The sequence below is a fragment of the Antechinus flavipes genome, chromosome 4 (assembly GCF_016432865.1).
Source record: "Antechinus flavipes isolate AdamAnt ecotype Samford, QLD, Australia chromosome 4, AdamAnt_v2, whole genome shotgun sequence".
NCBI lineage: Eukaryota > Metazoa > Chordata > Mammalia > Dasyuromorphia > Dasyuridae > Antechinus > Antechinus flavipes.
In genome coordinates, this window is record NC_067401.1 from 204,285,855 (window position 1) to 204,311,645 (window position 25,791).

Sequence of the window (25,791 nt, forward strand, 5' to 3'; positions counted from 1 at the left end):
GCCTTGTGCTGGATTTTTGTTAGCTGAGGAAGGGGAAGTTTGTGTGAAACTAAATTTGTATATTTTGTTCTATAAAGATGTTGAAGAGATCTCAGTGTATAAATAAGAGGGAGGACTGAAAAAGATAAAATAAGATCTTTCAAGACAGTTGTGAAAATCGAGTAAGACTTTATCTATTTCAAAGTTTGAGTAGGCCTGAAGGATTTTAAGCATTAAGTCAAGGGCATACTTAAAGTGTCTCCTCCCTGCCATCCTCCTAAGGACATACTTAAAGTCTCCTTTAAGTTATCCCCCTAAGGGCATACTTAAGTCCCCTTCTTGTTATCCTTCCTATTTCAACCAAATATGGGCAACTATGTACTTATTGGTCAAGTTCAATTTCTTGGGTAGTTCCCGCATTTAGAATGTAAGATCCTCAGCCAATAAGGATGAGGATCAGTGGTGGGAGGGGAATTTGCGTTAGGGATGAAAAGTGTGGACTCTGCCCCCTACGGTTCTTCCTCCCTTCGATTGTCTGCTCGATGGGTAGGACTCGGGATTCTATTCTCACTAGAACTTATAATAAACTTTGCTTTGCTTCTAGAGATCTATCCAGTCTTTTTTTATTAATGGTTTCTGACCCACACCCCCTACTCTTTTATTTACTGGGAACACATCTAATGTGTCTCCATTGCTTGTGACACTTCCTTTTGAATAAAGAAACATTTTAATATAGATAAAGATATTAATATCTATACTTGTAGGATTGTTAGCATAAAATGATGCTATACCATCTTTAATGCCTTTTCCACGGACAAATTCATATCTGTTTCTGATTTTGAACCATTCAATAGTGCTAAGAAATAAACCACATGCAGAAGCACTTTCCAGTCTGGATCTCCACTTTTTAGGATGATCACTTTGGGTGCTTAGTAGGACCATTGGTCTGGGAAATGTTACTTCCAGGACTCTTGGGCCACCTTCCAATGGTGACAGTTGGTGGCAAGGAAGATAGGTCCCTTTTCCACAAGAATTGCTCCCCTCAATCATGGCTGTAAAACTCAGTTTAAAGAAGAAAATAAAACTTAACAAGAGGAGCTTACAGAGGACTATATTTCTTACTATGTAAATTATACCTGTTTTGTGTTTAAAATGGTCCTGAGGACAACTTATGGGGCAATAGCATCAGTAATTGGAAACTAGATAACAGGCAAGATATGATATAATGTATTTTGACCAAAATATTGGAAGAATGTTTACTAATGTATGGAGGGGAAGGGCTTGGATGGAGTAGGTAATGCATTCTATCAGGGATAAAACAATAGAGGAAAGATCAGATCTCTCTTTGGAATACTGAGTTTGAGAGAACTAAAGTGGGGGGTCATTAATATGTAGTCTTTGATCTTATATAAAATTTTTTTGATTACCAAATGTCAGTGTAATTAAATTCTTTCATAATCCTATATATTTTATTTCTTGCATCTTAAAGCAAGTTAATTTTCAATTACCTGATGCTAGGAGTTATTAAATAGGACTATGGTCATTTTGTTATGCCAAAGTTCCCTTTTAATGTTGTGACCCAGTTTCTCCAATTATCCTATTTAGTTATTATGCCCTTAGGTTATAACCTTTCCCTCTTAATGTTTGAGATAAAGGTTTTATAGACATTCCTTCTTAATGTTTGACAAGATAAAGGTTTATCCATTTTAGATGTCATTAGAAAATCAGTAACCTTCCTCCATTAGGTTATCCCCATCTAGGTACCTCCATTATGTCTTTGTTCTTGTTATTCTATAAAAAGCTTGTTATCCCGATACTAAGGGCTAGACTCTTTGAGATGATAGTCTCCTCTAGACCTGGGATCAACCATGGATCCATTGGTCCCAGTATTTCTCTCCATTTAATAAACTATTGAATTGGTCTCTAATCTCTTGTCTTGCTCAGTTTCTTTGGCATTACAATTTGGGTCTTTTCACTTTTAAAACAATATTTGGAGAAGGAATCTATAGGCTTTACTAGGTAGATAAAGGGATCCACAATACAGAAAAGATTAAGAACCACTGGCGTCCTCAAATGTAAGTTCCTATATTATTTTTGTATTTGTAGTCTTAGTGCATAGTATATAGTAGGTGCTTAATAAATGCTTGTTGATTCATTGCATTGATTAATGAAAATCTGTCTTGAGAGACATGGGATAGATTTGAGATAACTTAGGGAAAACTCTGTGACGAGGATGTAACACTAGATCAAGTGTTCTTAATCTTTTCTTCTCTCTCTCTCTGTTTCTCTGTCTCTGTCTCTGTCTTTGTCTCTGTCTCTGTCTGTGTCTCTCTCTTTCTCTCTGTCTCTGTCTCTCTCTCTGTCTTTCTGTCTCTTTCTCTCTCTTTCCTTAGGCAGTTGGGGTTAAGTGATTTGCCCAGGGTTACACAACTAGGAAGTATTAAATGTCTGAGGCCAGATTTGAACTCAGGAGGAGTGGTGCTCTATCCACTGAGTTACCTAGTTGCCCTTAATCTGTTCTTTTTTCATGAATCCCTTTGTAAGTGTAATGAAGATTATGGACTCCATCTCAGAATAATGTTTTTAAGTGCCTAAAATATAATACATGGGACTATAAACCAATTATAGAAATACAATTATAAAAATAATTTTAAAACAAATTTCACAAACACTAGGTTAAGAATTACTGCCTAGGGAAACCAATGCTTACACACTTATATCCTCTTTTTCTTTCCTTATTTTCAGTTTCTCTTAATAAGGACGTTCTATGCTTTAGCATGGACCAATTATCAGCTAGAGTTTTGTGACATCATTAGTTATGAGGTGAAGTTATTAAGTGAAGAGGCTTTTTCTGTAGGGGAAGGATGTGGTTTGTCAGTCAATCTGAGAAGGCATTTAGAGGTATGGGCCGTCACTAAAAGGAAGCTTTGGAAAAATAAGAGAAAGGGCTGTGGAAAAATTTAATCTAACTGAAGGATTCTATGCACAGTTTTGAAAGTTGTGTGGCAGAAATATTAAGGATCTAAAATAAATTTATTGTTAACTATTCGATGCTAAGAGCTTTCTCAGGTCATTTAGACATTTTCTCTTTTTAAAAATGTTTTATTAATTAAAAAACTTACATTTTGAATTTATTACATTCTTGCAAAGGGTATATAAGAAAGATTTCTAGTTTAGTATACAATCCTCTTTTAATAAGAAAGATTCATAGTTTAGTATACAATCTTCTTTTGCTGTTCTATTGTATATATGGAGTTAGTTGTTCTATTTGGTGTTTATTAAATTTGGAATGAAGGTTTTAAAAAAATACAAATCTTAAAAAAAGAAATTGACATTTAGGGTAGGAGAGAGGATAAGATGATCAAGATAAGCAGAGGCTATGGAAGCAAAAATGGGGGAGAAAATCAGTGAGGATCAAGACAGGTGCTTAGGAGGACAGTGAGGTAAGAACAACTGGATAAGTTAATTGAACAAAAGGAGATCCAGTCTTCATTAGAATTTAGAGTTTGTATGTTTTTCAGCTATATGACTACTAAGTGTTAGGTAGTAGGAAATAAATTATCTGAAGGCAAGTTTGGAAAGGACAGGGTAGAAATGAATTGAAGAAACATGAAGAAGTGAAAAAATAAGAGGGGGGAAATTAATAATTTCATTAATTACTAGTTTATACTAAAGTATATACCTATCCTTTTCTGCCTCTGTGCCTTTGTTCATCTTGCTTTTCTACATCCCCTCTATATGTTGAATTCTTATCCATTTTCTGAGATGAAATGCTATCTCCTTCAGGAAACTTTCCCTGATTCACATCATTGGTGATAACTTCTACTTTGGACCTCATCTAACCCTTGTTTTTCTCCTCTCAGGTATATTCACCTCAGTTGGCTTTTTTATGATTATTTGTGTAGCTCTAAAATCCCCGTATTAAGTTACCGGAAGTAGGAACCATCTAATATAATCCTCTTCACATAGTAGACACTAAAGCAATGTCTAATTGAATAGGATGTTAGAGTTGGAAGGCAATGTAGGGAGATAAAAAAAGATGTTTAACTTGAAAAAGTTGGAAACTGGGGACAGAGGGATTATGTGGAGGACTTGCTGGGGCTGGTGACAGGAGAATTCTCAGTAGCTTTTGTGTTTTCCACGGCCTGATACGTACTGCTCAATAGCAACCACAGTGGCCAATATGTTCTTCTCTCTCACTGAATCTGAAGACCATATGAAGGAATAAAAAACCCAAAGCATTTATTATATACGTGTTCAGTAGTTTCAGTCACGTCCCCATTTGGGATTTTTCTTGGCAAAGATACTGGAATGGTTTGCCATTTTCCTTCACCCCCTCATTTTAGATGAGGAAATTGTGACAAACAGAGTTAAAGGACTTGGCCCAGGGTGACACAGCTAGTGAGGGTCTGAGGCCAGATTTGAATCCAGATGTTCTTGATTCCAGCCTTGACACTTCATTGTGGCCCCCAGCTGCCATACACGCACACAAACACACATTGTGTATATATATAAATTAATTATTTCCCCTACTATGATTGACATATGTTATGTGATATATATATATATATACACATATGTGAATGTATATATACACATACATACACACACACACACACACACACACACACACACACACACATATATATATATATATATATATATATATATAGAGAGAGAGAGAGAGAGAGAGAGAGAGAGAGAGACTCACACAGACACATATCTGTGTGCTAAGTGCTAGGGATATAAATATGCAAGCAGGACAGCCCCTATCCTCAAGCTGCCCACGTCCTAAGAGAGTAGACAACATATCTGGAGTGCAGCTATCCCCACTTCATCTGTCCTGCTTGGTTTTGACTCTACCATCATTTTCATCATGTTATCTCAGCCTCAGAAAACTCAGTTTCTAGGAGATTGCTTCAGCTTTGTTGTTCACATCTCATCAATGCCCTCAATCGCTTCTGCTGGACAGCGGAGCAAAAACCTCCTCTCACAGTATCCCTTTACAGAGAGCTCAAAATCCCAGCCATCTCTTCATTTACCACCAGCTGTTCTGCTTGGTTTGGGCTCTACCATGTTGCCTTCCCTCCACCCCCTTTCATCTTCCCTTTCTGTTTTGTCTTCCCACATTAGATTGTAATTTCCTTGAAGGTAGGGATTATCTATCTTTTTCTTATTTGTACCCCTTATACTTAGTATAGTATATCTATAGTCTACACTATATTATATATAATAATTACTTAAAAATTTAATTAAAAATAATTAACATTATTATAGATACATTATAGTATATATAGTACAGTGTATAGCATATATCTGATACATTGTAGGAACTTAATAACAAATGTGGATTATATTTTATTCTTTCTTTGATTCCTGGATCCTAGAGTTATGACTAGGGAGGTTCAGCTGGAGCTTTGCCCCAGCATGCTGATACCCTGTTTGAATTTTCTCCCCACAGACCTGAGTCTCTTAGTCCACTACAGGTTTACACTGCGTGCTGTAATCCTGCATCACTTCCAGCCAAGGACCCCTCCCAGGCTCCCAGTTCCATCCCACTCTCTTTCCTCTAAAGCACCAGGGAATATTGACCAGACTCTCATCTCCTTTTCCTGGGGACGCCTCCAGAATTGAACTCTCTCTTTGTAGCACCACTTTTCTCCCATCCCCCACCACTAAAGGCTCAACTGGATCCCTCTCCTCCACCCCACCCAACCCCAGCCTGGCCCTCATGCATGTGACACTTCTCAGTTGATGACACAGTTCTTAGGGCAGGAATCTGTAACCTTTTTGTGTGTCATGGACCCTTCAGAAAGTCTAATAAATCTTTATAGAATGTTTTTAAATAAATAAAAGAAAATAATATGATTCTAGAGGAAAGCAATTATGTTGAAATAGTTTTACATTTCAAAACCCTTGTCTCAGAGTGCACTTGGTCCTGGTATCTGATGGCCACCACCTTGAGATCTTCCTGGTGGGTGAGGGACGTTGTAGAAAGGGCCTTGGACCTCAGAGTTGTCTCAGGATTCATTCAGAGTTAAAATAGCAACTGTGAAGTTTGCCTCCAATTTGTCCCAAACCTGCTGATCATTCCTCTTCTAGGAAGAAAATGGAAGCGGAAGGGCAGAAATGCCCAGAGAAGGAAAGGCATCAGTACTCAAAAGAAAATGTCTTTTAGAATGGGGTGAAAGGTCAGTTCCTGGTGACTGCAAGAATCCTGTCTGTCAGGTGGATAGCTTCTCTGTACGGAGGCTGGAAGGGGAAACATACACCAGACAAGATTTCTTGGGAATTTGAGTCACTACCCTCCATTCCTTCGGCTTAGTTTGGGCTAAAATCAGGTGCTCTCACCTCCTGTTTCATGCAGCTTTGCTGAACAGCAACTTTCCTCAGTTCCCCACAGGCTTGTGCTGGCCAATCAGAAGCCAGAGAATCTGAAACTTCATTGGTTACTAGAAAAAAACTGTTATTTGAAGATCCCTTTTGGTTGCTTCTCTCCTTGCTCCCACAGGAAATGTGTGGTTCCTGTAACCTCCAGAAATCTTCTGAACAATGACAACAACAACACTGTTCCTGTGCTGGGAATGGCTTCCCCCTCCCACTCCACCTGTTGAAATCTACTCTTTAAAATCTCAGTGACTGAAATGCCATCTCCTGCAGGCAGACATCCTCACCAGGAGTTACTTTTCCTCCCTTTGTGTCTCCCTTTGTGTCTCACCTAAGCAACACTTGGTTTGGACCTCTCAGATGTTCATTAGGGATGGTTTTTTTCCCCTCAGTTCTGTGTTTATGTGGCAGATTTTCCTATTTAGCTTCATCAGGCAGGAACCCAGATGGGCTCTAACCTAGTTTCTTCATGGAGTGGATGCAAAAGCAGTCTTGAATTCCATAGGGTGGGAGAGCTGGAGAGAACCTTGGACAGAATAGAGTATGTCTCACTTGTAAGAACTGGAGGAAATGAGGCCAGAGGGAGCAAGTAGGAAACAAGGGACAGTGAAGTGGGAGGCACTTATTGGAATTCCATGGTGCCTTCCTTAAATCTTGCTGTTCATCACACACTACATGGGCTAAAAATGGTTTTCTCTTTTACACTGGCCCAGGAAAAACCCTTGTAAGTCTTTCTTTGGTTCCCAGATCCCACAACCATAACTTTGGGGAAACCAGAACTTTGTTCCTGAATGAGAGGGGACATTTCCTTCCAATAGACCTATACCATGAAGCCTTCCTCAGGTTTACAATGGATGATGTGATCCTTCATCCTTCCTGTGACTACTGGGATTTTATAGTGGTCAGTCAAGAAGAATTTATTAAATAATTTACTAAAAATGGCACTTAGTATGTGCCATTTTGGAAAGCAATGGAGACACAAGAAAAGCAAAAACAAAAAACAAACAAATCAAAATACCTCAAACTCAGTATGGATCAGGCAGGTTTAATGAATGATAGACTCCTTTCATTGTGTGATTGCTCCTGGAGTTGAGCTCCCCTTTCTTCCATGATTTTCCTCCCAAACGTCTTCCAACAACTGTCTACCAGATGAGAGAATTTCAAACAGCTCTAAGAGTGAGCTCCAACTGACACCTTGTGTCATGTGAGTATATGTATGTGTGTGTGTGAGTGTGTGTGAGTGTGTGTGTGTATGTGTGTGTGTGTGCTGTGCAGGCAGGAAACAGGAATCTCCCTCCTAACTGGCCCAGGCTACTTTCAGCATCAGCACCAGGTGTGAGGGAAACTCCCAGCTGATGTCCCAGATGTGGGTGATGATTGTCTTCCCAGGAAGAGAATGGAGGGGGGCAGACAAAGATGTTATCTGAGGAAGGAAGCAGGCCCACAGAACTCTACAGGAAATGTCCTGGGAGTGAGGAGAGGGAGCAGAACCAGCACTGTAGTTTGTGGTGACCAGATGCTGGGGCTCCTTTAGGGAATGAATTCTGTCTTTCAGGGGCAGGAAGAGAAGGCCCAGGTTAGGAAGAAAAACCAGGGGAGAGGGTCTGAGGAATCTGAATCCCCACGTTTCCACCCATTCTCCTGAGCCTGGGCTACAGCTAAGTGCTTCCCACTCCTCCTTCATGTAGCTCAGCTCAGTGGGGACTTTCCAAGCTCAGCTCTCTAAATGACTGCCCAGGCCAATCAGCAGCCAAAGAACCAGCAGGTTCATTAGTTCCTAGTTAAAGCTGTTATCTACAGATCCCCTTGGCTTGCTTCTCTTCTCCCCTAGCTCCTGAGGCCTGTAGAAAGCTTCTACCTTCCTCTCCACATCCCTCAGGTTCTCACATATCTCACCCCAGCCAGGGGAGTGGGCCCAGCTCTGGTTCTTCTTCTTTGTAAAAACCCCTGGCCTGTCGTTAGGAGGGGGAGTGATGATGATGATGATGATGATTTTTTCACTGTGGGGCAGCACATTGATTTAGAAAACTACAATCTAACCTCATGTATATTGCAATGTACTTTTATTTATTTTGTTAAACATGTCCCAATTACATTTTAATCTGATTTGATTCCACCCAGGAGTTTTGAGGATAATAGGCAGCCCACAGCTGTGGGTTTGACTCCCCTGTCTCGCACCACAAAGATGCTGTGCAATTTACAGAGTTTTACTCTCCTGAGACTATTGTTCTCTCTTTCCCAAGCCCTGTGAGGTCGGTAAATATCTCCATTTTACACCTGAGAAAACAGGATCAAAGAGAGGAAATGATTTGTCCAGAGTCACACAGCTAATAGAATATCTCAACTCTACCCCAGTTCAATGGACTTCAAATTCAGTTCCTTTCTATCCCTCTGCAGTTCTGTGTTCTGGGGCTCTATATTCAATTCTCTGAGCCTTTGCTGCTCTCTGCTATACTTTATAACTTTATAGACAGCTAGGGAGTATATTCTCTCTGCTCTCCAGGATTTCATTCCCTTCAATATTTTAATAAACTCCTTCCTCATTTCTTTCTCAGCTACAGAAATACAAGTTGTCTCTCAAATTCAATTTCCCCTTTTGGGTTAGGATGGGTATATTGTACCCAGGTATGTGGGGGCAGTGTCCCTGCCTCATTCCAGATTTCTTTTCTCCTGATTAATCTGTCAGTCAGACAACAAGTAATTACTAAGAGTGAATATGTGTTTTTAAACAATGTGGTGATTCAAGACAATTCCAATAGCCTTGTGATGGAAAGAGCCATCCACATCCAGAGAACTATAGAGACTAAATGTGGATCACAGCATCATATTTTCATTTTGTTGTTGTTGTTGTTTGTTTACTTGGGTTTTTCCTTGTTTTTTTCTTTTGATCTAATTTTTCTTGCACACTATGGCGAATATAGAAATATGTTTAGAAGAATTGCACATGTTTAACCTATATTGGATTGTTTGCTGCTTTGGAGAAGAGAGAGAGGGAAAGGGAGGGACAAAAATTTGGAACACAAGGTTTCATAAAGGTGAATACTGAAAACTATCTTTGCATGTAGTTGGAAAAATAAAATGCTATTTTAAAAAAAGTTAGGATGTGCCAGTCACTCTCATACATCTGCATACACACTTTGAATTTTCCAATTCCCTTCTCCCCAGCCTGGGTTACTTCTTTTGGCTTGTCCTATAGTTAGTAATGGAAGGGAATAACGATCTATTTATACAATACCCTTTATATACCGACATTGTTCTAAATACTTTTCTATTTTTTTTTAACAAATATTATCACTTTGAACATTTTCTTACCTCACTCCATTTAATTCTGTCCCCTATATCTAGCCTATAAGAAAAAGTCCCTCTAGAGTATCTTTCATCCTTTCCTACTTTGCTCCTGTCTCTCACATGGTCCTTCTCATTGCCAGACTATCCCCTCCTCTTGGGGTATGATCTTCCTTCTGAGAGATAGCTCCTTGTAAGGGTAATTTTAGATTCGGAATTTGCATTTAATGAGCACAGATTTAAAGGGGTGAATGTAAGTTTATTATTGTTCAGAATCTTGATTCAAGCAGGACATAATGGAAGGGGAAACTTACCACATAAAAGTAACAGGGATCACTGTAAAAATAAAGACAACATTAGAATGAAACAAACAACACACAACATCACCACTTCACAGAACATCTGGCTGGGGAACCCTGAATCTGAGTCAGTGATCAGGGTATAGTCTGATGAGGGAAGGATCCCAGGAGAAGTCCCCCTTCCTGGGTGAGGTTCCAACAACCCTCTGGACAGAACAGCTTTTCAGATGTGGGGGCTTCCATCTCAAGGAACTCATCAAGGGAAGTAGTTTATTTATTCCTTTAAGCCAGCTGGTTTCACCCAGGGAACTGTCCAGGTTTCCAGGGTGAAACACATTCAAGATTCAAAGGAAGGTCTGTAATGGGGCACAGGAAAAGTGTCCTGCTTTCCCTCTGCCTCACAGCATCTTACCCAATAATTGCCCACACGTTCTCTTGTTCTCAGTACAAGGTTATGCTAAAAGAACCTGGCTGGCATTTGTTAAGATTCCTTAAAATCACAGAAAATACTCCAAGGACATGGCCGAGATTTCTTACACCCTTTGACCATCCTTTCTCTCCTTCTCATCCCCAGTCTTTCTCATGATGAAGATTTCTTCCTATAAACATGTTCATGTCTCCTCCATCTTTAAAATATCTTTACTTTACCATGCCCCCCGTTCAAATAAGATCTATTTTCAAGGTTGTTCCTTTTTTTTTTTTAAACAATTTGAAATCTGATTCTGACTTTACTACACAACTGAAACTGTTCTCTGCAAAGTTATTAATCCTCTGGGTATGGGGACACATACCTGTAATCTCAGATTCGATGAGGTGGCTGAAGTTGGTGGATCTCTGGAGCTCAGGAGTTCTGAGTTGTGGAGGCATATGATGACCTATTGTCTGCACTAAATTCAACATTTATATGGTGAGACCAAGGAGGGGGGTAGAGGGAGACCCCCTGCTTGCTTAGGGAAGGGGACAAACCATACCAGGTCAGACATGGAATCAATCAAAGATGTGCAGATCAGAAGTGGGAAAGAATTTGGGAATAGACCCTGTATTTCCAGCCTCAGAGAATTGGGGAGACCCAGATTTTAGAACAAAATAAAATACAAGGTTATCATACTAATTTTCAACTGCTGCAGCTTATAGTATATTCTTAATCCTCCTCCTTCCAGAATTTTCTGTGGTAGTGGATGTTGTTAGCCAGTCTTTCTTCCTGAATCTATTCTTCTCCCTTGGTTTTGTTATACTATCCTTTCTGGGGTCTCCTACCTGCCTGATCACTTCTATCCCCTTTGCTAGATCACTGTCCATGTCCTGTTCCCTGATCATACTTGTTCCCCAAAATAATTTCATCAACTCACATTGGTTCATTTTATTATTTTTATTATGTATGACTCCCAAATGTACATATCTACCCCTTATCTTTGTAAATCCCTAAGACCAAAAAGTGGGTACTTTAGTGGAGGCAACTTTAGTGGAGTTGTATTTTTTTTTTAAATTTTATTTAATTTAATAATAACTTTGTATTGACAGAATCCATGCCAGGATAATTTTTACACAACATTATCCCTTGCAATCATTTATGTTTCGTTTTTTCCCCTCCCTCCCTCCCTCCTCCCCCCCCCCCCAAGATGGCAAGCAGTCCTATATATGTTAAATATGTAGCAGTATATCCTAGATACAATACATATTTGCAGAACCGAACAGTTCTCCCGCTGCACAGGGAGAATTGGATTCAGAAGGTAAAAATAACTCGGGAAGAAAATCAAAAATGCAAATAGTTCACATTAATTTCCCAGTATTCCTTCTTTGGGTGTAGCTGTTTCTGTCCATCATTTCTCCAATGAAACTCAGTTAAGTCTCTTTGTCAGAGAAATCCACTTCTATCAGAATACATCCTCATACAATATCGTTGTCGAAGTGTATAATGATTTCCTGGTTCTGCTCATCTCACTTAGCATCAGTCCATGTAGGTCTCTCCAAGCCTTTCTGTATTCATCCTGCTGGTCATTCCTTACAGAGCAATAATATTCCATAACATTCATATACCACAATTTACCCAGCCATTCTCCAATTGATGGGCATCCATTCATTTTCCAGTTTCTAGCCACTACAAACAGGGCTGCTACAAACATTTTGGCACATACAGGTCCCCTTCCCTTTTTTAGTATCTCTTTGGGGTATAAGCCCAATAGAAACACTGCTGGATCAAAGGGTATGCACAGTTTGATAACTTTTTGGGCATAATTCCAGATCGCTCTCCAGAATGGCTGGATTCGTTCACAAGTGGAGTTGTATTTTCAATGGATGATAACTCATAGAGAGCCTTGAACTTGAAGCATTTGTTCTGAAGATTTCATATGGGAAAGAGTGACAGAGAGACAGCCACAAGGACTAAATACTTTATCCCCTAGTAGAACCTGCTTGAGAGCAAGGATCTTTTGTTTTTTTTTCCTCCTAATCTTTGTCTATCCAGTCACTAATTCTGGGCTTTGCATAAAGTAGGTGTATAAGGCTTGTCAATGAATTAAACACTGAAAGCAGAGGAAACTAGACTATGAGATTTCAGTAGATAACTATGACAGGAGAGAGGCCTGGTGACTGAAATGAATGGTTGGGAAGCTATGCTGGAAAGTGCTGGGGATCTAGAAAACAGGCATTAATTCTGGGAGGAACAGGAAGCAACAGAGAGACAAAGCTTCTATATGGATATAGAGGAAATTTAAAAGGAAAGAGAGAAGATAAGCTAAATTGGAGGAAGATGTTTGAGACTAAAAGTGCATTACAAGCTACTTATTTAAAATAACTAGACAGTATGATGAGGGCAGGGTAGCAAAGGAGAGATGTGGCAGGAATGGATGAGTGTTTCCTTGTTCTCCAAGGCACAGGGTTCCCAAGCAAAGGAAATTTGCTTACTCAAAGGCTGTGATATAAAAGGCTTTTATTATTAAAGAGGCACCAAGAGAAAGACTTCCTTGGTGGGCAATATCATTCTCAAGAGAGAAGTGATTTGCAAAGAGACATTTTCTGAAGGCCTATTTTATACAGAAATCTAAGAACAGGCAAAATCATTTGAGTTTGTATATGAAAAGAGACATTTCTCTGAAGACTTATCTTCCTGTCTCCAGAGGATGTAAGACCATTTAAATCTTTTTGTTGGTGATTTTACATAACTTTACATGGCTGTCTCAGGTCAGAGTTTTGCTCTCATCAAGTATAAGTTTGGAATGTTGCTGTGGTATAGGAAATGAATTGATGGAATTAGAAAAATATGGAAATAGAAAAATATGGTGGAATTTAAAAAAATATGAAGATGTTATCCACCTTCAGAGAAATTAGACAAACAAGCATGATATGGTCTTACAGAGATGTATATGTGCATATGTGCATGATTAAATCTAGCTATATGTATGTGTATATATATATAAACATATATATACACATATAAATATATCTGCTCCCAATTGGAGCCTTCTGAGGGGAAAGGGAAAAAAGGAGTCATTTAAAAGGTACACATGAGAAAACAAAGAAAACCCTACAAGGGAGCAAAGAGACAATAGATGCTTCTAAACATAATTTGTAGTATTTATTTAGCGAAATTTAGGGAAATTTATTGTTTTATATTTTCTTATTTTCTGCTATGCATCTGTCAATATATATATTTTTCTATTTTGTATTTATTATAAATAAATTTTAAAAAATAACTTTTCTTACATATGATTGTGAATCATTGTCACTTAACACTAGGATTTAAGAGTGAAGATGGGCAAATTTTATCCCACATATTACAAGATGTTGTTAATATAAGCGCCTAATTTTAATGCTGATGCTGGTGTTGAAGCTCTCTTCTCTCTTTCTCTCTCTCTTCTTTCTCTCCCTCTCTTCTCTCTCCCTCTCCCTCTCCCTCTCTCTCTCTCTCTCTCTCTGCTTGTCATTTCCTATAACACTCTCCCCTCCAAATATTTGTACAATATTGCTGTTATTGTGTACGACATTCTCCTGATTCTGATCACTTCTCTTTGCATCAATTCACATACATCTTTCCAGGTTTTTCTGAAATCATCCTGCTTGTCATTTTTTTAAAATAGCTCAATACAATTTTTTCACAAATACTACAAGTTATTTGGTCATTCTCAAAATGATTAGTATACCTTCAATTTCTAATTTTTAAACATGACAAAAAGAGTTACTATAAATATTTTTAGTACAAATAGATCTTATTCCCTTTTTTATGTTTTTGAGATATAAACCTACCAGAAATATTGTTGGATTAAAGAATATGCACAATTTTATAGTTCTTTGGGATTATCCAAATTGCTCTTCAGAATGGTTGTTCCTATTACTATTAAAGGGGAAGGATAACCCATAGCTGATATCTCTCAGCTTGGCTTCTTTCCCCTAAATTTAAGGGAGGAAGAGCAAAAGCCTATAATGAAAAGCAAATGGTGAATAAACCCACTTATCTAAGTAAGACAGCAAACAAATCAAAACAGTTGTCATATTAGAATATAGTGTAAAATACACAAGAGAAAATGAGCTTTTGGATTGAGTTAAGGTTTCAGTTCAAAGAAGGAAGAAGTGAACAACCTAACTCAGAGGAGATCTCTTATCTATCTTTAGAATTTCAAGGGAGTCCAAAGACAAGATAGGGCTGACCTTCTATACTTACATCCCATCCAAAGTCTTTTTTCACTAACACCCTGGAGTTTCCTCTGTCCATATTTCTCTCTGAATAATATCTCTAAAATCTCTGAAGTCAACTGAGAAAAATTAGATACTTAGCATTCTTTGTGTCAAGCAAGAGACACAAAGAAATCAATAAGATAATATTTATGAAGCATTTTGCAAACTTTAATTCTGTAAATGTTATTATTATGATATTGCCTCAACACATAGTCATTCCAACTGATAATGTGAAAATTTTCAAGCTCTTTGTAGAACTTTCCATTTATCTCTATTAAATTAAATCTCATTCCATTCAATTTTTCTGTCTTTCTGATGTGCTAATAATTTTTTGGGTCCTGATTCTGTCACCCAACATGTTAGCTCTGTCTCTCAGTTTCATGCCTTCTATGTCTTCATCCAAGGCCTGAGAAAAATGTTGAATAGAACAAGACAAAGAGAGATTCCTGCCATACTCTACTAGAAAACTTTTACCCATTAAGGACTAATCTTTGGGCCCCAGCCATTCAACCTGTTCCAAATCCAGCTAAGAACATTATCTTCAAGTCCATATCTGTCCAACATTTCCCCAAGGGTAGCATTGGTGGCTTTGTCAGATTCTTTTTTGGTTAATACATTTAGAACATTTTCTTGATCCATCAGTTCTGTGATAGTGGCAAAAAGTTTTATCTACATGACCTTTTTTTGATGAGGCCTTTATGGACTCACAGAATCATTCTTCCTTTTCAGAATGCTCACAAACTATACATTTTATAATGTGTTTTTAAAGTGTCCAGGCAAGACATTTCCTCTGGGATACTTCCCTTCCCTGGGATTCTTTGATTTCTGTGACTTTTTTTTTTTTCATCAGTGGAAAAACATTTAGATATTAGAACATACCCTGAAAAAGGAACCTCTGCCTGGGAACTGATGATGCAGGTCATTCCTAATGCTGATTGGTTCTCTCGCCTTTTGATACAGCCCTGGGGCAGACAAGAGAGTCTGTAAATTCTTAGTCTTAGATGTAGAGGTAGTTCCCATGCAGGGAGGGTCACCCTGACTGTTACATCTCTCGGAGTCCCTGAGCCTCATCTTGTCTCCAGGATGGTGTGTGTCTTGCTCCCCAGGGAAGTCTGGATAGAAGTTCTGGCTGTGACCCTGCTGGTGCTGAATCCTCAGGTGGCTGCAGGCAGACACAGCCCAGGTAAGTACAGAGCAGCAGCTCCCCAGAAATCTCAGGTGGGGCCAAGAGAGCATCCTTCTCTCCAGGCCCAGGCCAAAGGAAGCACTTGGGACAGGATGGTCCTGGATGGGCAGTAAGAGAAGCTGGTTTTCAGGCTCCCTTCCCAACTAACTCTTCCTTTGGGCCTTGCTTCCTTTCCCCATTTTCCTCAGGGTTCTGGGACTTGATGAAGCCTCCCTGAGAGCTCTAATCAGTTTATCAGTAATATTGTCAGACATCCACTATCTGCCAGGCTGTGGGCTACAGCTAAGGAGAGAGAGAAAGGCCAAGGTCAGTCCCTGCTCTCAGAGTTTAGTCTAATAGGGAAGACAACAAGCAAATGACTCTAGAGATAAGGTATCTACAGGACAAATGGGACATAGTCACCAGAGGGAAGGTACCAACATCAGAGGAGATCAGGAAAGGAGCAGAAGGTGGGATCTGAGCTGATACCTGAAGTTCCCCTGGGAAGTTAGAGGCAGAGGTGGGGAGGATCCTCACCTCCTTATGTTCCAGATAATACAAGTATTGCCAGGGAACATATAAGAGCCCTCTGGGATGGGACACAATCCTCCAGATAATACAATAGCCCTTGCTCAGGGGAGAGCCAGAGAGGGCCCAGAGAGTCCCCAGAGAAGGGAGAGGAAGAACAAGAAGGTCAGAGTCTTCCATAACAGAGTTGGGGGTGGGGCTGGGAATGTAGAGTTTAAGAAGGAGGAAAAGGTAGGAAGGGGCAGGTTGTGAAGGGCCTTGAAGGTCAAGCAGAGATTTTGTATTTGATCCAGGAGGTGAGAGGGAGTCACTGGAGATTTTTAATTAGGGGTGACATGGTCAGAACTGCCGAGGTCTGCTTCTCCTAGCTCAGTTTCCCTGTTCTGCTATACACCTTCACAGAGTCTGCCTGATGTGCAGGAAAGGTTCCGATTTGGCTGTTATTGGGCAGGAAGGGTAGACTTCCCTGGATTAATTCTCCAGCTATAATTCCAGGGCCACAGGGGAGGCTGGAGTATTTGGGATCACCCTGGTTTTCATGGTTAACATCGTGGAGGAGTAAGAGGAAGGTCTTTCCCTCTATTACTGTGAGGAGGGTTAAAGGGCTGGGCTGGAGAGACCGAGGGACTGGCCCAGGCTGGCTTGTCCCCTGTCTCCATGATCCCTCGGTGATGCTTTGAACAAAGAGGTGTAAGCCCAACGCCCCCCCCCCCCCTCAGCCCCCCCCCTTTCTCCGGCTGCTGCTGCTGCTGCTGCTCTCCCTGAGACCTCAGGCTGGATCCAGGGGCCGCTGCCATGACACAGCAGGGGAGGATCCTGGGCAGGGGGGGAGTCTCTGGGGGGGAACCCGATCCTCCTCCGGGTGATGTGAGTGTTGCAGGGGAGCAGATAAGCGCCCCCGGCCCCGCCCCCGTTAGGTCCCTGCAGCCCGGCCTGGCCCCTGGCAGCGCCAATCTCGGCCCCTCCGGGCCCTGACCTGCCCCAGAGCTTCCTCCGGGACCCTGAGCCCCCTGTGAGCCTTGTCTCCTGCCCCGCCCCCGGGGAGAGGATGCGGGGTCACAGCCAGTGTCCGGGGCTGGGGGGAGAGAAGGGGCCTCCTAGAGACCGTCTGTCCGGCCCGAGCAGGGGAAGCCCAGGGCGGGGGGACCCCCCAGTCCCGGCAGGTGACGCAGCTTAACCCGGGTGACAACCCCAGAGCCCCCGGTGTCGGCCATGCGGGTGATGACCAGGTGCTGCCCCCGGGTGGACAAGCAGCCAAACTGCACCTTATTGAAGCAGCCTCCCAGCCAGAAGGGGTCTCACTTTGATTCAGCTTTTACTCTGTTTTATCTTTGTTCCCTTTGGGGACGCAGAGAAAGAGAAAAGTCCCGGGGAGACAATGTGAGAACAGACGCGCCCAAATGGGTTATTTTCAGAATAACGCGGAAATAACGGCGGAGGGAAGGCACTAAATCAGGGGGATTGTGGGGGGCTCCTGCGGCTTCTGAACCGGGTCTTGTCCCCGTGTCTGGGGGTGGGAGTGACCGCGGAGGGTGTGAAACAGGGATTTATCACAGTGGGTGACTTGTACGCCTGCTGTACGCCCCCACGTGTCCACAAATATCGTATTAGAAATGCTAGCTTTGGCGATAAGAGTGAGAAAGAGATTAAAGGAATAAGAACAGGCAACAAGGAAACCAAATTATCACTCTTTGCTGATGATATGATGGTATACTTAGAGAACCCCAGAGATTCTACTAAAAAGTTATTAGAAACAATCCACACCTTCAGCAAAGTTGCAGGATACAAAATAAACCCACATAAGTCATCAGCATTCTTATATATCACTAACAAAACCCAACAGTCAGAGTTACAAAGAGAAATTCCATTTAAAGTAACTACTGATTGTATAAAATATTTGGGAATCTATCTACCAAGGGAAAATCAGAGACTTTATGATTAAAACTACAAAACACTTTCCACACAAATTAAGTCTGATCTAAACAACTGGAAAAATATTAAATGCTCTTGGATTGGGCGAGCAAATGTAATAAAGATGACAGTACTACCTAAACTAATCTATTTATTTAGTGCTATACCAATCAGACTCCCAAAAAACTATTTTGATGGCCTAGAAAAAATAACAACAAAGTTCATGTGGAAAAACAAGAGGTCAAGAATTTCAAGGGAATTAATGAAAAAAAAAAATCAAATCAAGGTGGCCTAGCTGTACCAGATCTAAAATTATATTATAAAGCAGCAGTTACTAAAACCATCTGGTATTGGCTAAGAAATAGACTAGTTGATCAATGGAATAGGTTAGGTTCAAAGGACAAAACAGCCAATAACTTTAATAATACTCTTTCTGATGGGGTTGACAAATCCAAAGACCCCAGTTTTGGGGTTAAGAACTATTGACCACAAAATAGAAAATTTTGATTATATCAAATTGAAAAGTTTTTGTACAAGCAAAACAAATGCAGACAAGATTAGAAGGAAAACAATAAACTGGGAAAACATTTTTACAGTCAAAGGTTCTGATAAAGGCCTCATTTCCAAAATATATAGAGAATTGATTCTAATTTATAAGAAAACAATGTGAATTCTCAATGACCTATATACACATGGCTCAGACTCAGGGGGTATACTGAGGCAGGGGCAGAGTCAGGGTACTGAGAGCAGGAATGGGACTCTGACAGGGTGGAGTGAGCCACAGGAGATGGGGGGAGGAACCCCAGAGATGAGGAGAGGATCTTGATAAGATGGTATCTGACATTCCCATAGCTTGGGATGGGGAGAGGCATTCTGATATTCTAAAACATAAGATCTTTATCAAGTATTCTAATAAAGAGGGAGGGGAGGTTTTGTAGGACTGAGCTTTGAGCTGATAAACTGAAGCAGAGAAACTGAGTCAGGACTGGGTCAGGATAATTAGGGAGACTGAGTCAGGACAATAAAAGAGAACTGTGGCATAAGATATGTCTACATATACATGTACTGATGTAAAATTGTGAGAAAACTCTTTGCCTCGGTCTCTGAATCTATTCTGTTTCTGGTCAGCAGAACCCAGGGCCTTTGTTAAGGGTCTCTAGGCAGCAGGGAGAGGGGGGCATCCTTTCAGCCATTGTACAAACAATGAAATAAGGTTTTCTTTCTGCCATTTCTCATAAGGGAATACAATTTTCTCACAAGATATAAATTGGACTCTATCTGTAATGGAATAAAAAGGGAACTGAGCTAGCTCCAGAAATGAGTCACAAGGTGGAGTCAGTGTGGGTCACTCAATTCCCACAATTTCCCCTACAGACAATCCTTTCTGCTCAGATGGCCACCATAAGAGCAGACCCCCCATATCCTCTCACCCAGATTATGATAATGGCCTCCTAATCACTCTCCCTGCCTCCTCTCTTTTCATTCCAGAACTAAAATGTGTTTTTCCTTAAGAGCAAATCTAAGTCATTCCTCTCTTCCTAAACTGCAGTGGTTCCCTATTACTTCTGTGATCAATTAGACTTTCCTGTCTATTCCTTCACAACCTGGCTCCAACCCTATGTTATAATAATCCCCTTCTTGCTGCTGTCTGTGAAATGCCCAGGCTGGCTCTTTCTGTGGGATGCAGCTCCTCAGGGGAAATGTAGCAAGAAACCTGTGGCCACCCAGCCTTGGGAGTGATGTAGTTATTATTTCTTCCCCTAGCTTTTAGGGAAGATGTAGAGGAAACCCTGAGATCTCCTGGCCTTGAGAGAGCTTTAGTTCTACAAACATCGCTGGTTGTAAAATAATCTGTGGGTCAGAGATAACAGTTACTGAGACAATGATGAGATGCTCCCCGGACCCCTCCTCAGATCCTCCTGCAAGCCAAAAAATGAGTATCTCAGGGACATGAAGCACTTGCTCTCTCTTACCTTTTCCTATAAATTTATCTTCTTGCTCCAGGCTCTTTGCTCACTTCTTTCAGAACTTAGCCTGCCTTAATTGGCCTTACAAATAGAATAAACTTTGCCTTTGACTTGGAGATGGATCTCAGCCTGCAGATTCTTTTTTTCCCCCTGAGACAATTGGGGTTAAGTGACTTGCCCAGGGTCCCACAGCCAGGAAGTGTTAAGTGTCTGAGGCACTTCAGGGCTGGTGCTCTATCTAATTCTTTTGAGACATTCACAAGGCAGGTCTGGAAGCCCAACCTTTTGGGGTCTCCTCACACTCTGCACTCATCTCCCATCTCTGGGCTTTGGTTCCTGGCATCCCTCTTTCCTGGCACACTCCCCCTCAGGGATCCCCAGCCCAAGCTCCACTTTCCTGATCCCCCAAATGCCAGTGTCTTCCCTGTTGGAATCTTTACAAACTGCTAACTCATTAGAGTTGATAGATTATTGATCTGATCTTACAAGAAGATGTTTGGGGCCAGAACCTGAAACAAGGTACTAAGTAGAACTAATTGATACAATGCTTGTGTTCACACCTTTACTCATTGAAGTTCACAAGTATGGAAGATTCATAAAGTAAACTTGGTAACTTTGTGAATTTACACCTCCCTTGAAGCTCTTAGGGCCAGAGAACACTATGGGAGAAACCCATAATCCCTCTCTCTTGCATCCCACAATTCCTCCCTCTCGAATAAATAGAGCTTCAAAGGGGCCAGTCAGAAGAGTTTTCAGAGGAAGAAGCTATGAGTGGAGAGTTGAGCGGGAGATTGAGAAGGTTCTCTGTGGTAGCTGGGCTCCTGCACTTCCCCCACTGAGACCAAGCTGGTCTGAAAGACTCGCCAGAAAGCTAGCCCAGCCCCAAGTGAAGGAGACAAGAGATTCATTCCATCTCTGTGCTGGTTGGAGGCTGAAGAAAGCAGAGGCAGAGGCTGAAGGACAAAACCTTTGGATTTGGAGACATTCGGAGGGAGCTCTTGGAACCGAGCAGAGAGATAGCCATCTAAGCTAACTGGGCTATATTGGAGACAATAAAAGATCTGAACTTTTATCACCTGGCTGCATTTTGGGTGATTATTACTTTCAACTGAAACTAAGGCTGCCTCCAAAAAACCTCCCCTGAGAAACCTGCTTTCTCCCAGAGAGAACCATCATCTCATATTATATTTAAAAGAAGAAAAAGATCACCACACCCCCCCTTCTCTTTTACCATCTGTACTCATGCCATCTGTACTGTTATGTGCACTTGTCCCTCCATTTGCAGGCAGAGCTGGCAGTGTTCCGTTCTTTATATTTATACAATATATATTCTATATATTATGCCCAAATGCAAAGTTGTATCCAGTAAGCACTTGATAAATGCTCGCTGACAGGTTGACTCTCTTTGGGAAGTATAGCCCTGCCCAGAGAGGGAAGCAATGTTAAGTATACAGGAAGCCATGAGGTGGGGGTGAGGGGCGGAGGTCATGCCTAGTATGGAGGCCGTTCACACATGTGGAGGTGGGAGATGAGATGCTGAGTCTGGGGAGCAGCAAATGGGCCAGTTTGTCTGACAGGTAAACTGTGCCTGAGAGGAAATAACAGGAGATGCTGGAGAGGGAGGCTGGAGTCAGACTGGGAGGGCTCTGGATGTCAAGGCTGGGATTTTGAAATTCTTCCAAGTCCATAGGGAGCCACTGCAGCTTCTTGAGGAAGTGAGTTAAGTGATCAAACTTAAAGTCTCTAAGTTCTATTTTGTTATTTGTAAGCCGGAGAGGTAAGTGATATGAATCAGTGTTTTAAGTGCCTTCTATGTGGCAGGGGCTGTACCGAAGACTAGCTTACCCATAACAGGGTCCTTTCCTGCCCTCGGGGCGCTTACTTTCCAGGAGGAGAAGGAGGACTTAAGTCGTGTCCGGGAGGGGAGGCAGGAGAGGGACCCTAGTCCCTCGGTCCCACAATGGGCGCGGAGACATCCCGTCACAGCAGGGGCCGGGGCCCTCTCAGTCTCGGAGCTAAAAGCGATGAGATTCTTGGGGAGAGCGGGCAGTGAGCCCCAGGACTCCGGCAGCGGGAGGGGGTCATTGTGGGGGGGAGGGGCATCGGGAAGGGGAATGGGGTCTTTGCTGGGGCGGGGATGGGGATCAGTGAGGACTAGGGTGGTTGCTGGGAAACTCCCCGGGAGCATCGGCCCCAGGCTGGGGTGGGTGAGAGGCCGAGGTGAGGCCACAGACAGTTCGGGGCTGGAACCTGAAGGTCCGGGCTCTCGTCCTCCCTTCTTCTCCACTTTGCGGTGTGACCTCGGGAAAGATGCTAGCGGTCTCTGAGCCTCGGGGTGGGATGGGGCTGAGCATGCGCAGGAAGAGGCGGCGGCTGTGGGCCGGGGTCTCCTGTGACAGGCCCAGGCTGCGGTCTTGGGTTAGAGGAGGGGGAGGCGGGCAAGGGGCGGAGTCCGTCACGGCTGACCCCCCACCCCTCCCCACCCCGGGGGCCCCCACAGAGCACTACATTTTGTATACGACCTCCGAGTGTTACTTCGAGAACGGGACGGAGCACGTGCGGTTTATGGACAGATACTTCTACAACCGGGAGGAGTACGTGCGCTTCGACAGCGACGTGGGGAAGTACGTGGCGGTGACGGAGCTGGGGCGGCGCAGTGCTGAGTATTGGAACAGCCAGAAGGAGATCCTGGAGAGGAAACGGGGCCAGGTCGACAATTACTGCAAGCACAACTACGGAGTGTTTGAGCCCTTCTCAGTGCGCAGGAGCGGTGAGTGCGCGCCCGGGGAGGGGAGGCGGGGACAGAGGGAGGAGGCTGTGGGGAGGAGAGAAAGGGGGATCATAGGAGCAGGCACAGAGACAGGGACCCCAGGAGCAGGAGAGAGACTGGGGGAGAGCAGGGACACAGGAGGAGGAAGAGGAAGGAAGAAGAATGGGGGAAGGGTCGGGATGGAGGGAGAAGAAAGGGGAGAATGACTGGGGGCAAACCGAGGACAGGGACAGAGGGCAGGGAGAGGGGCCGCTAGAAACCCTCTTGGGGCAGTTTTTCCTCTTCCATTCTTTTTTTTTTTTTTTTTTAATAAAACAAAAATTTTAATAGGCATATATTAAAAATTAAGATAATACAAAATTGTTAATAGGCACACAATAAGATTAATATATAACATATAACACATTGTTAATAGGCACATATTAAAATAAACACATATAACACAAAGGTTGCTAATAGGCATATTAATAAGGGCGTTTTGGGTGGCACAGTGGCTAGAAGGCTGGGCCTGGCCTCAGGAAAACTTCTCTCTGGTTGTTGCTCAGTTGTGACAGCCTTGTCCAGCTCTTGTTGTCCCCATTTGCCCTTTTCTTGGCAGAGATCATCCCTAGTGGATCCAGTGGATCCATTTTGTCAGATAGTCGGAGGTAAAATGACTTGTCCAGGGCTAGGCAGGATGTGAGGCTAGATTTGAATTCAGTTCTTCTTGACTCCAGGTCCTGTGCTCCATCTCTCTCTCTCTCTCTTTTTTTTTTTTTGTGAGTGGGTCGGGGATTCCTCCTCCATTCTAATGGGGACAAACAACCTCCACCCGTAAAAAGCTCCCATTTATTCTGCACTAACCTGGCTCATAGACGGCAGGGGAAGCCCCGGAGAGGGGCCAGGCCCGGGTCAGGGAGACACCTTCCTAGTCCAGACCCCGCCTCCTCCCCTGTGACCCTGCACAAGTCACTTCCCCTCCCTTGTATCAGTTTCCTCCTCCATGAGATGAGCCAGAGAAGGAGAGCGGGAACCTCTAGTGTCTGTGAGAAAACCCCGAATGGGCCCCAGAGGGAGGGACAGGCCTGAAAGGGGACGGACCGACCCCAACATGGTCACTGTGAGAGGCATCCCCCGAGGCCCAGGGGTCAGGGAGCTTTTTCCCTGGGCCCTGGGCCAGGATGCTCAGGTTTCTCCTGGGCCCAGAGTCCCCCAGGCTCCCGATGCAGAATTTCTCCATGATGGACAGCACCGTTTCTGGCCCCTGAGAAGGGGAGACTGAGGCTGCTTAGGGAGCAGAGGTGGGGGCCGGGCCAGGAAGCCCTGCTCTGGCTCCTCCCCAAGAGCTTCCTTCTTCCCTCCAGTCCAGCCCCAGGTGACTGTGTATCCATCCAAGGTGGCTCCCCCGGGACACCACAACCTGCTTGTCTGCTCCGTCAGCGGTTTCTATCCCGGGGACATCGAGGTCCGGTGGTTCCTGAACGGGCGGGAGGAGACGGCCGGGGTGGTGTCCACGGGCCTGATGGGCAATGGAGACTGGACCTACCAGACCCTGGTGATGCTGGAGGTGACCCCCCGGCGCGGAGATGTCTACACCTGCCACGTGGAGCACTCCAGCTTTCAGGGACCCGTCCTCTTGGACTGGAGTGAGACAGAGCTCCCTCCCCCTCCAGTGCTCACATTGCTCAGGGCATGGAGCTAGCTCTGGGATCCCCTCAGTGTGTGTCCTGTGCCCCCTTTTGTTCTGCCCTGGCTAATGCAAGCCCCATGTGCTGCTAACCCCCCTTTCCCCAGCACAGCCCCCAATGGCAGTGCAGAAGTGAGAGCTGTGAGCACCTAGGACCTTGTCAGGCTCCCCCCTGCCCTGGGATCTGACCACCCCATAGGACCCTATGATCATCCCAGAGACCCCTTTGCTCTGGGGTAAGGGAGGATGGATGGATGTCAGTGTCCCCTGAGGAGCTTTCACTTCCTGAGTCCCAAAGGCCCTTTGCTCCTCCATCCCTGCCGTCCTTAGACAAGATTTAGCTTCTCAGGCTCCCCTCAGACCCCTCTGCTCCTCACATGGGGCTGGCTCTTGGGGGAAGGTTTGACCCTTGGTGTCTCCTCTCCCCAGGAGCCCAGTCTGAGTCTGCCCAGAGTAAGATGCTGAGCGGAGTCGGGGGCCTCGTGCTGGGGCTGATCTTCTTTGGGGTCGGCCTCATTGTCCACAAGAGGAGCCAGAAAGGTGAGAGACTCTGGGGGGAGCCCTGAGCCCCCTATCCGCCATGGTCTCCTGCAGGGCAGAGAGGATCCTGGATTGTGCCAGAAATCTGACCCCAGGTCAGGGGGTGGGGTGGTCTGGCTCTGGCTCCTGTTCCTCCTCCCCAAGACCTTGTAGAAGGGGATGAAGGGGCCGGATCCCAGGGCTCAGGGGTCTTAGGGAATCCTGTATCACCAGTAGAGATGGGCTTGGGAGAGGTCTCAGATTTCATCCTTTCACTTCTCCGCCCTTCACTCACACAGTTGTAGAGGGATGGATAAAGCACCAATTAAGTGCTCCTTCTGAGGTGTCTTGGGCTGAGCAGTGTCAGGAGCCCCCTGTCCCACAGTGCTCAGTTCCCTTGGCTTCTGTGACTCTAAGATTTACAAGTATCTCTATGTCTGTCTCCCTTCCTTTCCCAGGAAATCGGGGTTCACAGCCAGCAGGTAAGATCCTTCTGCCAGCTTCTCATAGCTACACTCTGTGCCCAGTGGGGCCTGAAGCAAAGAAGAGACTGTGGGCCCTTTGTGGGAAGAAGTGGTTCTGCTGGTGGCTCAGACCCACATGGTGGCTCAGACTCTAATGTGACTGTTCTCTGTCCTCTGCAG

General features: G+C 43.5%; 1 protein-coding gene across 10 annotated transcripts in view; it reads left to right on the plus strand.

Moving 5' to 3' along the window:
- The first annotated feature begins 15,573 nt into the window (after nt 1–15,573).
- Nucleotides 15,574–25,791, plus strand: part of LOC127561739 (H-2 class II histocompatibility antigen, E-S beta chain-like) — a 248,000-nt gene continuing 237,782 nt past the window's right edge. For 3 of the 10 annotated variants that reach the window (XR_007953524.1, XR_007953523.1, XM_051996948.1), the window contains exons 1-5: nt 15,610–15,804; nt 22,693–22,962; nt 24,306–24,587; nt 25,058–25,168; nt 25,606–25,629. Coding sequence is in view for 7 of the 10 variants with exons in the window: in XM_051996948.1 (XP_051852908.1) it covers nt 15,705–15,804; nt 22,693–22,962; nt 24,306–24,587; nt 25,058–25,168; nt 25,606–25,629 (787 nt within the window). In the remaining 3 variants the exon portion in view is untranslated. Of the gene's footprint in view, nt 15,805–22,692; nt 22,963–24,305; nt 24,588–25,057; nt 25,169–25,605; nt 25,630–25,791 lie in introns of all 10 variants that reach the window. The other 7 variants (XR_007953522.1, XM_051996950.1, XM_051996952.1 and 4 more) reach the window with 6 other exon arrangements.